General features: G+C 38.2%; 1 protein-coding gene across 1 annotated transcript; it reads left to right on the forward strand.

The window, feature by feature from the left end:
* Positions 1–925: 925 nt before the first annotated feature.
* Positions 926–13,191, forward strand: LOC120627381 (pancreatic triacylglycerol lipase-like). The gene is made up of 6 exons (XM_039895375.1): positions 926–1,108; positions 6,219–6,342; positions 9,049–9,294; positions 10,561–10,743; positions 12,250–12,409; positions 12,762–13,191. Exons 1-6 carry the CDS (start codon positions 926–928, stop codon positions 12,985–12,987), a joined length of 1,122 nt encoding a protein of 373 aa, XP_039751309.1. The 3' UTR covers positions 12,988–13,191.
* Positions 13,192–13,842: the final 651 nt, after the last annotated feature.

Genomic DNA, 13,842 nt, shown 5'->3' on the forward strand with positions numbered 1-13,842 from the left:
AAAAATAATAATAATACATTTAAATTGTCTGTACAAAATGGCATAGGATCGTGTAGCGTCGATATTGTTTAGAAATACCTATGTCCAGTGCAAATCATAATGATGATAGTGATAATATACAAACTTAATTGACAAAATTATATTTGCTTAATTAGAAGTGAGTTAATCTGTTTATTTACAGATAAAGCCCACTAATGTATTTACGACGACCGTTGAACTCTTAATAATACGCCTTCCGCGAAGACAAACCTAGCACACAATTCTATGACCAGTTTACCCCGACACACCGCATCGATTGGCCCGCTGGCCTGAAAACTACATTTACTCAGCTCCTAAAGGTTTATTTCAATTGTCAACGTACTCGTAAATACCAATTTTTTATCGATATAGTTAACTTGCTAGATGTTTATGACTTGATTGACTTTTATACACAATATAAAACAATACCTACTCTTATCACCAAGGGTTAAACCCTTCAAATTAATGACGAGGAATTTCGTAATGCTTGGAAGTAACCTGCTCCGCTTTCATCTCTCACAGGTTAGAAAATGTATGTTAAAATGTAAAATTATAATATAAAATAGCAGATTCCTTTTGATGTTGTAAAAGAGTAACTGCTGAGTTACTTGCCGGCTTCTTCTCAGTAGAATCGGCCTTCTGAACCGGTAGTAGAGTCACTACAAGCAGGCAGAATTGACGTGACGTTCAAAAGTGCGTATTCTAGTTGAAATAAATTAAATTTGAATTTGACATCCGATGGGCTTGTCCTATGACAAATGGCAAATGGTCCTTAGACCTCGGACTTGAGTTGCTGTTTTTCTGAGAACCCTAGAATAATGGGGAAATTAACTGCGAGGGCCAATCCAACCTCTCAGTTGCTACTGCAATCCCCAAGATACCTCAAGAGTGGTGTGACGAACTCAGTATGACGTTTCTCTTTTCAGCTATCGTAGCTCAACGAAAGCCCATCAAAGAAGCGCTATTCCTAAACACAGATGTGTTTAACTCTACGATGGAGGACTGCGTGTGGCGCCGAGAGCGTGAGCCTTGTCCAGATCCGAATGTCACTCTCAATTTGTATACTGAAGCGGAGCCGTTTAAAAAAGAGGTTAGCATAATTTATTTTCTCTTTATAAATAACTAGCGTACCCAGCCCGCTTCGCTGGGCTAGATTATGCTGTATTAAATGTTCATTTAAAAAATAAACTAACATCATTTAATTTTTAATGTAAGTCTCATCATATATTAAATCATTTATTCCTCTCCGTATACATTCTATTCTCTTCTCGAGCGGGTGAAGATCATTATCTACACCCATGTACACCCAACAATAGAATATCATCATAGTAAATAGAAGCTGTATTTGACAGTTCAAAAATAGGAGTGCTCCGATCGTCACCAAACTTAACAATATTACTCGCCAGGTCAATCCGGAGATTCCCTAAAAGTTTCATTGAAATCGGTCCAGCCGTTTCGAAGCCTATACGGAACATACCCACACTCTTTCTCTTTTATATATATAGATAGATAGATTACCTTCAGCCCGGCTTAGTAGAGTGTCTTCTCTAAGAAAAAGAAGGATTGCCGTAGTCAAGCACGCTGACTAAGTTCGGATTAATTGACTTCACAATTTTTTGAAAGCCTTATGGATTATGGAAAACTCTAAGACATGCCATGTGAAGTGTTGCTTTCTTTAAAGGCTATGTATGACTTTCCAATAATAATGAGGTGGGGGATTTACTTGGTATGTTTATTATTAAAAAGGTTTACTCACAACTTTTTCTTCGCCGTCAAAGCTTGTTATAATTAGGTAACACTCATCACATAACTCCGATAAGTTAAAAGCGCATGCTGGGGATTGAACTCTGAAAGGGAGGTCGACATAATATATGCAAATAGAAATAGTCTTGTAATCATTATCGTAAACAATGTATAATTTATGAGCTGGAAACTTTCTAAACACAAAATCTGCTTTGTATTCTCGAGGCGCGAATAACGGCGAAAAGCGCGTGCGACTTTGGCATCGCATACCTTTCTGTCAAACCACAACTATTGTGCTACTAAAATAAGTCATCATCATCAACTTTCTTAGGGCTTGTTTCACCACCTTCTGGCGTAAGTTATGTCAAGTAAAGACTTTATGTCAGGTGAAAAAGACAAAATTTCTGAATAAGCAGTCAGACAGTCAGACGCTTATCTTAGAAGAGCAACCCGGCATGCACTGCTAAATAATCAACGCGATTTTTGGGAACCTTCTTTGTAAAATAGGATTTTAGGCACAATATCGTGAAGTATCAAAATCTCTACATACCTAAGACCTACGTCCAGAAATTGATGTTTATGTGGATAATATATACGTGTGAGTTTCTAAAGAATTATTGTAATAGGTATCTCTCTATATCCAAGTTGTTGCACCTTGTAATTGTTATCATGTAATACTTACGCCCTTAGCCATTGTGGTAATCGATAGGTGCTGTGAAACGTGAGCACCGAACCTTGGCCCTTTAGAGAAATATACACTTTACCTGACCTCTACATCGATAGTCGTTTATTGCAAACATAATTTACTCACCTGCTCAGTTTGTAGTTGTACTTCTGAAGTGATAGTTTTTATTTTATACTAGCTGTACCTGCTCACGCTTAACTATGACTAGTGTCAATTTTATTTAAATTCCAATTCCCTAAGGAAAAACTATAAACAAAGAGTCTTTAGTGGGCCTCATTCAAATACGTCTAATATATTAAGCGAGCACGGGGCCCGTAGTAAATTCTTTAAAACAGCCCTTGATCTGCTATGGGTTATTAAGTATAAAGTGGTAAAAATACAATTCAATACTCAATATTTAGGTATCTTAAATAAGTATAAACGTATCTTAAATACAATACGTATTTGCTATATACAATCGGGTTACACTCGTGTGCGTGTGCGTGTCTGTCAGTCAGTCAGTCAGTCAGGAAGAGATGAGCGGTATTAAATATGCGAAGCCCGTAGCAATTGCTACTCTTGCTACGTGGTTAATGCGGCACTGACTGCTGGACTGAAGGCTTCTTCCGAAGGAAAAAGGACTCTGCTGTCCGTCCTCCGTTATACCTATTAGCTTAGTCGCCTCGTACGACACTCACGGGAAGATAAAGATCGTGGCAACTACATTCTAATTGCCGTCACGCATAGCCAAACGGCATAGATTACGATATAAATATGAAAAGATTCTCTTTTTTTTTAATGACATGTAAGTATGTTGATTTCGTATCTTACCTTGTTTTCCGAGCAGGAATCGCGGCGCGCACAAAAAACATCCCGCTACAAATAGTTATTAACGTTTTCAGTTTGACAAATCTTGCAGCTAGGCCCCGTAATACACTCTTATGAGCCTTGCAAGCAAATAGGTCTCAAAAATATTTGCCGTGTGGTATAGCACAGGCAAGGCAAGGCCTATATACCTTTCATTGCATTTCATTTTGACGGCCGATTGGCGCAGTGGGCAGCGACCCTGCTTTCTGAGTCGAAGGCCGTGGGTTCGATTCCCACAACTGGACAATATTTGTGTGATGAACATGAATGTTTTCAGTGTCTGGGTGTTTATCTATGTATTATTTTATTCATAGAAATATTCATAGACGTTTACTTTGGGACTAGATGGCGATGTGTGTATTGTCGTAGTATATTTATTTATTTATTTAAATCTGTCAAACATGGCCGTCGCCACAAAATGGCGGATGCCATACTTTTTTTATTGCGGTAGGCTACCCTTGCCCTGTAGTGGGCCGGTAAAGTGTTGGTATGTTGATGATTATGATAATAATAGTTTTCCCGCGTGTCATACAAGGTGACTAAGGAGAGATAGCGGAAAACAGGCAGTAGCTTCCTCTATGCTACTAGTACTTCTGTGACCTGCGTATTATTTTTAGTATATTTTTAGTATTTACGCTAAACCCTTTGCGAGAGGCATTTAGTCCAGCAGTGGACTGTTGTTTGTCACACGCTAATAATGATGAGATGCTAAAAATCGGTAAGCTTTCTTAAGTGGTAGACAGTAAGCAGAGTTTTATAAATACATAATTAATATTATCATACTTTAAAAGTATAAACAACCATTTTTTTTCTTAGAAAATAAATTGAAAACGAAAGTCTATTTATAGTATATTATTCAGAATATTGTAGAGCCGAGAAAGGAATTAAGAAAATTTAAAAAAATATTATTTACGCAGCCTATTTTAATCATACAAATGTAACTATGTCAGGTCAAGACAAACTGAATGGACACATTAGGTATACCGTTAACCAGTGTCCTTCCTACGTACGTAAGGTCGACAGTTGTTTTGCAAAGACACAGCTTTCGCCGCCACGCTCGGCCCGTCAACCCACATTGTAGCAGTGTGAAGGGTCTTTACTCTAGATCCCTCTTTTGATCTGTCCCTTCGTCGGCAGCAGGGGGACTGACTGCACTATTTATTCCTAATTGGCCCCCTGGCCCTGAGGGGACAGATAGGAATGATCCCTCTCCTATGGGAGAAGAAGAACGAGCCATAGCTAGATTACTGCTAATATGTTTACTGTGTCTCAAGCCTTGCCTATGGCTGCCTCCCTAGGCTGTGGTCTTATAAGCGAAGGAGTTTGTTTCGACATCCGACATCCGGGGGGTGCAATTTGGGAATTTATAATTTCAAAATTTTCTTCGTTTTGGTTTGGTGGGGGCTTGGTTCCAAGCGATTTAGCTTACCAATGCAGATCGCAGAATAAATTTCTCGTCACTAGCTGTGTAATACGCTACCATGCACACCACGAGATAATTATGTCTACAAATTATTCGACTCATAATAGAGATACCAAGAATCCTAACTGGGCCAGCGTAGTGGACTACGGCCTAAACCCTTCTCATTGGGTTTTTATGATGGTGATTTAGATGATAATAGAGATAATCCGATACAACTAATTATTATTATAAACAATAAAATATTATGAGAAACTATGAATATATTCGTTTTAGCCCTAAGAGGTGAGTATTTCTTAACTCTTAACTGTGTGATGTTTAAATTGCATTACAATTGTACCTAATTAAGTTATGAAAATAAGTATAACTGCAACCTACATAGTGTGTAATGGCGAACGTATTACATTAGGCAGGTATGCACGAACAACGCTTGCAAAATCTTGAATTGTTTCTGAACTGAATATCACTTTTATCAGTAGAAATGTGCTGTTTTTATCTAAATAGTGAATACCAACCCAGTTATTTATAATTACGACTGCATTTCTGAAGCAGTTTTTTAAATAAAGCATTATTATCAACGCCATTATTATCAACGCTTTATCGGCCCACTACAGGGCACGGGACAACTTATTCTTTGAAAGCGATGGGTTAAGACCGTAGTCCACCACGCTTGCCAAGCGTGGATTGGTATAATCTCAGTCTGGCTAACTCTCAGGGATACAGTTTAGCACCGTTAAAGCAAGTGATACATTGCGATACACAGCGATTTATTACAGCGAGGTTATTATACAATTGATGAGTTTCTTAATGACAAGGTTGCTTGGAAGCATCCGGCTCCGCTTTCATCTCTCACAAGATAGAAAAATGAATGTTAAAATGTAAATTTTTGATGTTCGAAAAGAGCAACTGCTGAGTTTCTTCCGGCTTCTTCTCAGTAGAATCAGCCTACCGAACCGGTGGTAGAGTCACTACACACAGACAAACTTGACGTTTCAAAAGTGCTTATATTAGGCCTTGAAAATAAATGAATTTTGAATTTGAATTTTTTGAATTTTGATATTTTATCGATGAAATTAGATACGCAACATAACTCCAAAATGTTATAGGTGCGTGCCGAGGATCGAACTCAGCCCCCCTGAAAAGGAGACATCCAAACCACAAGTCCCTCACCGCTTTTCCGATAGTGTACATCATTATCAATAGTCTAGCCATAAAGGGTTTTTAGCTAAGCAGTGGACTTCTATAAGTCCACTGTTCAACTAAAAACCTTTCCTAACGGAAGGGTTTTCCCATAATCACCACACTGGCCAAATGGGTTGGAGATCGCAGTATAGGGTAGTAGTAGCATAGAGGACGCTGCTGCCCGTTCTTTGTTATATTCCCTTAGTCGCCTCGTACGAAACCCGCGAGAAAGAAGGGCTGGTGACAACTGTATTCAGATCTGCCGTCACATGGCACAACAATATAAAAGATTATTATTATATATTCGTATATTCTGTTTTCCAGGTAGACCTGTTCAGCGAGGACTGGCTCCGGCAAAGCAGTTGGGAGCCGTCACATGAGACTATCCTGCTCATACACGGCTATGCCGGTGGAGATGACACTCTGCCTATCGTAGTCCTGAGAGATGGTATGCATAAGTTACTACCGAAGGTTATTAGCGAGGTTTTTTTTTGGAAACTATATCAAACCACTCTTCAATCGAGTTTATGTACGTGAACTAGACAAATATACACAAATTATAAATTCCCAAAAAACCCTTGCTGATGATGTTCTCAGAACTTCTCCTATTTCATGTTCCCGTTATTTAGCATGTGGACGTGAATTATATCCCTTGTAAGGATATATAATCGGGGGATATAATTTTTTTCTCCTGCCTGTGCTCCCTAGTTCAGGGCTCAGTGTGGATATTGCGGTTTTCCTAAGACCAGATAGGTAGTACGTACTTATTGTTGGATTGTCGGTTTAAAATTTTTATTGTATAATAATATAAAAAAGAAAGTACCACTAACATTTTCTACCAGTCTGTCTTCTTCTTCAACATTAGCTATATTTAAACAAGCTTTTTTTAAAAAACGACTTATATAATTAAATTATATATTAGTTTATTATTTTTTAATATTTAATATATTATGTAGCTGTTGGCAGACAAAATTACCAAGCTATAAGGCCGCATTTTTATTCTGATTTAGTCTTTATTTAAATCTATTCTTTTTATATTTCTTTAATTTGTAGTGGTGTGCAAATAAAAATTTTAAATAAATAACTAAAACTAGCTAACTAGCTAGAGAACCAGCTTATCACGAAACCAACGAGGTAGTTAGTCATTTCTTTACTGATAACTTAGCACGTCGCAAACTTTCATTGAGCAGCGCTTTTGAACCACGACTACTTTGTGTTTGATCAAGTCATTAAACGCTCACTTATGTGACATTTTTGCAATAAAGTGAAAGTGTATCGGAGCAGAAGCAGCGGCGCCAACGAAATGGCGATGGCGCGGTCGATGCATTCTGCATTTCCCATTACTTTCACCGATACTGCAGTCCAATACTCTCATGATAAAAGAATATCCGGTTAAGTTTGTTGCAGGCAGCTTTGCCTGCAACAAACTTTCGACTAGTAGGTAAGGCTAGAATGTGCATACGAGATACTGGGTAGATATTACTCTATCGTGGCGCGCATCCTAGCCCTACAGGCCCTATTTAGTAACTTTTGTGGCGTATGAGTAGGTAAAGTAGGTACGTCCTATACAACTGTTAAATTATGCGGTTTGTACAATGAGAAGAAGAAGAAGAAGAAACACTTTATTGTGCGTATAACATACAGGAAAAGAAACAGTAAGGAGTATACAGACATTGTAGACATGCAAAGACGGCCTTATTGCTGCATCAATCTCTTACAAGCAACCTTTGTAGACAGGACTTACAGCAAGAGAACGGGATAGTGCCAAAAGTGTTGATACAAATACATGATAATTTAAGTATACGTAATATATAAATATAAAATGCACATAATATATATAAGTCGATTTTAATACATAATTTACAAACAATAATATAGAATCTATTCAAATGCCATCACTCAAAGAAAGGTAGGTAGGTAGTAGTCCTTCAGACGACTCTTAAATATCGGAAGGGAATTAGGTAGGTACTTCCACTATGAGTAAAGGTTGCCAACTTGTAGGATTTTTCTACTTAGGTATATTCCTCTACAAGTTAGCTATCGAGTGCAATCTGACTACTTAGTTATGATACCTAAGTATAGGTAGTAGTTAGTACAAACGCATGTGGGTGTTAGGGGTGTAGCGATTTCCACGTTACCAAACTAGATGGCGCCACAAGAATCAAATGTGATCTGACATAATATACCTATTATAGTAACATCAATTAACCTATATTTGAAAACTATGGAGGGTAGAGGTAAGGAGAGTCATCTTATATGGGAGAAAAGTTGAAAAAGTGTCCAGTGTATGCGCTAAATAACAGTTCAAAAATCCTCCACAATGGCGCTGGTGGATGCACAGGGTATGGTATGAATGTAGCAATCGTAGATGAATTGAAGTATGCCGAGTTAAAAAAATTAATGTCATTATCGACTAAAGTAGTTAATTATTGAAAATTTCAACAACTTACGTTGTACAAAATATTGTGGTAAATATAACCTTACTTCCTTGTATCTCCATACTTCCTTGTTTATTTTTCAAGCCTACTCTAACAATATTTATATTTGGCGCTTCTTTTAAGAGTTACCCTGATGCAAATGTGGCGCCATCCTAATTTAATACATTTTGACGACACTTTTTCATATACACAGATGACTCTCCTTACCTCTACCCTCCATATTGAAAACGGAAGACTCGTCATCGTGGTATTGAAGTTTTTAAACATGATGTTTTTTTTATCGCTGCATATATTATGCAACTGAGCGCGTATATGAGTTAGACCTTGGGCCCCGAGTACAACACTAGCTAGCGGAATATCAGAATTTTTAGAACGGTCGAACTCATGGCTATGGCTCCCGTGAAGTATAGCAGTTGTATTAAACCCTAATCGGTCAAATGATAAATCTTTTGTTTATACACTAATAAGCAATTGACGTATCAAGCAGATGGTTCCGACAATTACCTATTACCTACTGTATAAACATCGCAACAATTCGCGGGGTATGCAAGGGACAAGTCTCGCAAAGTACTGCTCTGTATCAATCATCTGATGAATCGGCAACCAAGCCTTTCAGACCGTTAACACAGCAATTCTGCTTTGCGACAGAAATAAGCATGGCTGTAGTAGGTACTTCCCCGGAGGAGACTCTTTACCCTGATGATGTTTTTATTCAGCCTACCTCCGTCGCGGTGGCTACAACGTGTTCATGATGGACTGGGGCCAGCTCTCGCAGCCTCCGTGCTACGTTGCGGCTGTACACAACCTAAGGCCAGTCGCGCGGTGTGTTGCTGAGGCCCTGGGATCGTTAAGACGTGCTGGACTGAGGCCGGACAGGCTCACGTGTGTAGGCCACTCGCTTGGCGCGCACATGTGCGGAATAATGGCCAACTACTTGAATTTTAGACTCAATAGAATAATTGGTAAGTAGCATTTGAAATCAGCCCCCGGTACGCTGTGGCTCATTCTGAAGAGACTGTTAGAAAAGGCAATTTAAACTTTTTCTCCTTTATGATCTTTTTGAAAAAGGATTTTTTTTATTTCAGTGCAGCCTGCTAGGCTCTACGTAGGTCTCATGAACATTATATTGAAAAATTGTTTATTATCGAGAAAGTGATAGGAAAAATAGCAAACAGCAAATATGTTAAGAAAACCTGAATGAAAATCAATGAAAATATTGTAGCTCAAAACTATGTCATACTGAGTACCTACCTCCTTCAATCTCAGCCCCCGTTATCTGGGCAGCAGCCTTCTTTGTATCCTACAGCAGGGTTTCACCTGCGGTAGAATATACCTACTTAATTCTTTGACAGTGGTGTCTCTTTAAAAAATTGTGTTGAGATCATCAAGATCACATAGTTGAGGTAGCTTAATTTTTTGTTAAAATTTATTACGGTTTTATTAGTTTCATAATGAGGATGTTTAATTATTTACTCCCACCTGCCTTACTAACAAGAACCTGTCTATTTTAACTAGCTAGGTTAGGGTGCCTAGACAAATTTCTTGCCAGGCCTCATAAGATTGGAAACCCTTGCTAGAGGATAAGAGAAGAGGCCTGTGAGAATTGATTTAGAGCTCGAATAATTACTCTGCTCCAACAGGAACTGTTGGTTGAATTAAAGATTATTAGCATTTCTCATTTATTCAGGCTAAAAATAATGGATACAATAGTAACATGAATGCCCTAACCTCTGCTGAAGGAAAACCTGATTTATAGAGGGTGGTCCGTCCAGTTGTTACAAAGGGTGCTTATTTATTTTAAACTTATGTTTTATGAAATCTACATATCATAACAATTTAAAACTAAAAAAATAAGAAAATAAAAATTAAACAATAACTGTAGAATAAATTATGTAGGTCTGTATGGGGCATTCTGGATGTGTGTGTGAGTGTGTGTGCGCGCGTGTGAGTGCGGGTGTGTTTGAGTACGTGTGAGTGTGTGTGTGAGTGTGTGTGACCGTATGTGCGTGAGTGCATAAAAGAGTGTGCAAGTGGATGTTTGTGTGCGTGCGTGAACAAGATATAAGACATGACATGACAACAACATTATATAAAAACAGAGCACTAACACAAAAGAATATTGTACAAATGTGTAAATTGTAAATTGCGTTAACACAGAAGCAAAAATAATTTATCCATTAAATTATATTGTACGATAAATATCTACTTGATGAAATTCGTTTACCCAGGGTTAGATCCAGCCCGTCCTCTTATCAGATCTGCGCCAGCACTTCGCTTGGACCCGGGAGACGCGCGGGCAGTTCACGTGTTGCACACCAACGCTGGTCGCTACGGAGAGGGCGCTCGTCTAGGACATGCTGACTTTTGTCTTAACGGCGGACGAAGCCAGCCCTATTGCGAAGACACGCCAAGTACGTAGCTATATTAAGTAGTCATGCAAAACAAGGAGGAAAGCTTTACTTTATGCCATAAAATTCAAAAATTCTAAATTCAATATTCAGGCCCAGTTTATAAGCACTTTTGAAGCGTCAAGTCAGTCTTTTTGTAGTGACTCTATCACCGGTTCGGAAGGCAGATTCAAACGAAAAGAGCCGGCAAGAAACTCAGCAGATTGCTCTTTTTGAACATAATTTTACAGTTAACCATCTTTTAAATTTTCTATCTTGAGAGAGATGAGAGCGGAGCCTGCTTCCAAGGAGCCTTGTCGTTTAGAAATTCATCAATCGTACCTATAGTAACCACAATTGAATAACTGTGTTTTAGCATAATGTTTAAAGTTATGCGTTGGCAGTTCCAAAATAACCTTGGGAATCATTTAATTAAAGCATAGGCACTCAATACCACAAATGACTTCTGCACCTTTCGCAAACGATATGCAGATGTCACTAACTTATGTCCATTTCGATTAAGGCGGATTTTTATATCCACTTTTCGTTTATAAAGAGTAATGTTTAGTCTTTAAAATACTATATTATTATAAATAGATTGGGAAGCTACCGTAAGTATACCTATTTCTTTAAATTTTTCACGGAGGGATTCACGTGATTAAGGTTTATTTAGGTATTAACCGTACAGCTCTTTTCTGCAATATGAATAAATAACTTTATTATGATTTCCATTGATTTATGAAATATTTCACAAACATTTCGTTTTAGCGGGTGAGCCGACCGTAGGAGACAAACACACTTCCACATTTGTAATAGTTTTTAGTAAAATATGTAGGTACATAGATTCATATAACACTAAGGCGTGTTTTCCTCGGAAAAAGTTGCTACAGTTCCTATGTCACAAACCTCCTAGGGTTCCGCTAATAAAAGTATGGTTTTGGAATAAATATGAAACCGCAACTGTTGTTTTCTAACCGCTAGGATATACCGTATTGCGACGCTTTGCGACGTAGTTGGATTTTCCCGATATACTTCTATACACTTGTATAAAAGAGAAAGTGCGTGGGTATGTTCCGTTTCAATGAAACTTTTAGGGAATCTCCGGATTGACCTGGCGAGTAATCCTGTAAAGTTTGGTGGCGATCGGAGCACTTCTATTATTGAACTGTCAAACTGTCAAATAAAGCTTTTATTTACTATGATGATATTCTATTGTTGGGTGTACATGGGTGTAGATAATGATCTTTACCCGCTCGAGAAGAGAATAGAAGAGAATGAATACGGAGAAAAATAAATGATTAATATATTATGAGACTTAAATTAAAAATTTAATGATGTAAGTTTATTGTTTAAATAAAATAAAGCAAAATCTAACCCGGCGAAGCGGGCTGGGTACGCTAGTATATTATAAACGAGTAAATATTCGTTTTATACGTATACAAAGAAAAACCCTTTCAAGATCAAAGACTGATAAAAAGTTAGGAACAGTTTGAACAGTTCAGTGTGTTAATCCAATATTACTTTTCGCAGACGAAGCTTTATGCAGCCACGTCTGGTCAATCTGCTACCAAGCCGAGAGCCTCTTCAGGCCGAGATCCGCCGCTCCTTGTGGTAGAAGATGCTCAGTGAGAGTTCCTCCATCCAGGTCATCAGCGTTACCTGTACCTTTAGGACAACCCGCACCTATGACGTAAGTGATTCGTTTATACCCTCGTCACTCTACTTAGGTAGACATCGTTGGCTCATAGAGAAGTACCTACCTAAAAATAAGAAAGATTGGATAGGACATGTACAGAACGCTGTCAACCCTTTTGCTGCACTGTTTAAGCAAGTGATATTTAAATTGCCTAAAACGCAGTTAGAAAAGTAGCCCCCCCCCCCCCCCCCCCCTATTAAAACCACCCTACTACCCCAGTCGGTACGAGCAGCTGTAGGGGAAGATAACATTTTATCCATTTCCCGGGGAGAAAAATGCTATCTGTGCTTATGTTTAAGCTTGCTTCTATGCTAGGAAGGAATGCTAAAAATGCTTTAAATTTCAGCGCATCGGGTGCCTATTGCGTCGAGGACTTCACAACACCTTTCTGCCCCAGCTCAAGCGGACTAGCGGAGGGCGATACACGCTGTTGCCTTGACAAACAGTACGCGGCCGCGGCCACGACCTTACGCCCACCCCGCACTCGCCCGCGACCCGTGGCCCGTCTGCGCGCCAGACGAATCAAGAACTATGACCAAAACGTCACTTTGGACGTTAGCAACCACTTTTGAATGCATTTAGAATCTATGGTAGGTTAAGATTTTCTTTATTGCAAGGTTTCTGACAGGGTTGGCAACTGGTCTAAATACAAAACACAAGACTTGACAGCGGTTGCACAACTGTCAAAATATTGTCCATGTACAAGAGCGACTTGCAGAGAAGATACAATCGTAAAATTTACACTCAGACGCTTTAGGTAGTTCATTTAGACAGGAGTCATTCATTGAATCTTAAAACATCTGCATAAAACTAAATAATCTAGAACCTTCAAGCCAGCTAAAAGTTCAGAGATATAAGTTTTATTAGAAATTTTGAACATTTTTTTTTAAAACATATTTAAAAAAAAAGATATTCCAAATTTGTTTATAAGCATTTAGTTAAATCACTTATGAATCCGTATCCGTGTAGGTAGGTATATCGAATTAATTACATTATTTTAATCTGCTAAAGTTTGTTATAAAGCCCCACTGAGAAAGAGTCACTACTTTGAATAGGTTTTCTTTATAGTGGGGCATTAATACAAAGAAAAACAAATGTCCTCTAGTAGAGAAACAAAATATCCCAAATATTTAAGCTTTCGAGAGGTAGCTAAGCTGTCAAGTTCTAAAGGTTTCTACATGAAAAATTTGTACTTTGGTCGGAAACAGATATACCGATATGCCTGATACATGGAAAATGCGCATTAGGTAGGTACGTAATTGTAATGATTTTGCAAAGAGCATAAAAAGCAGCCGTAAATAATAACTCTTTAATAGCATGTTTTTAAATGTGTCATTGAAGAGTAGATAAGCGAAAGGATTCTCCCCAAGTGTCCTGCTACCAAATAGGTATTTTATTAATATTAATAATTAAAAATATAAGCTCAG

The sequence above is a fragment of the Pararge aegeria genome, chromosome 11, assembly GCF_905163445.1.
Source record: "Pararge aegeria chromosome 11, ilParAegt1.1, whole genome shotgun sequence".
In the NCBI taxonomy this organism is placed as follows: Eukaryota; Metazoa; Arthropoda; class Insecta; order Lepidoptera; family Nymphalidae; genus Pararge; species Pararge aegeria.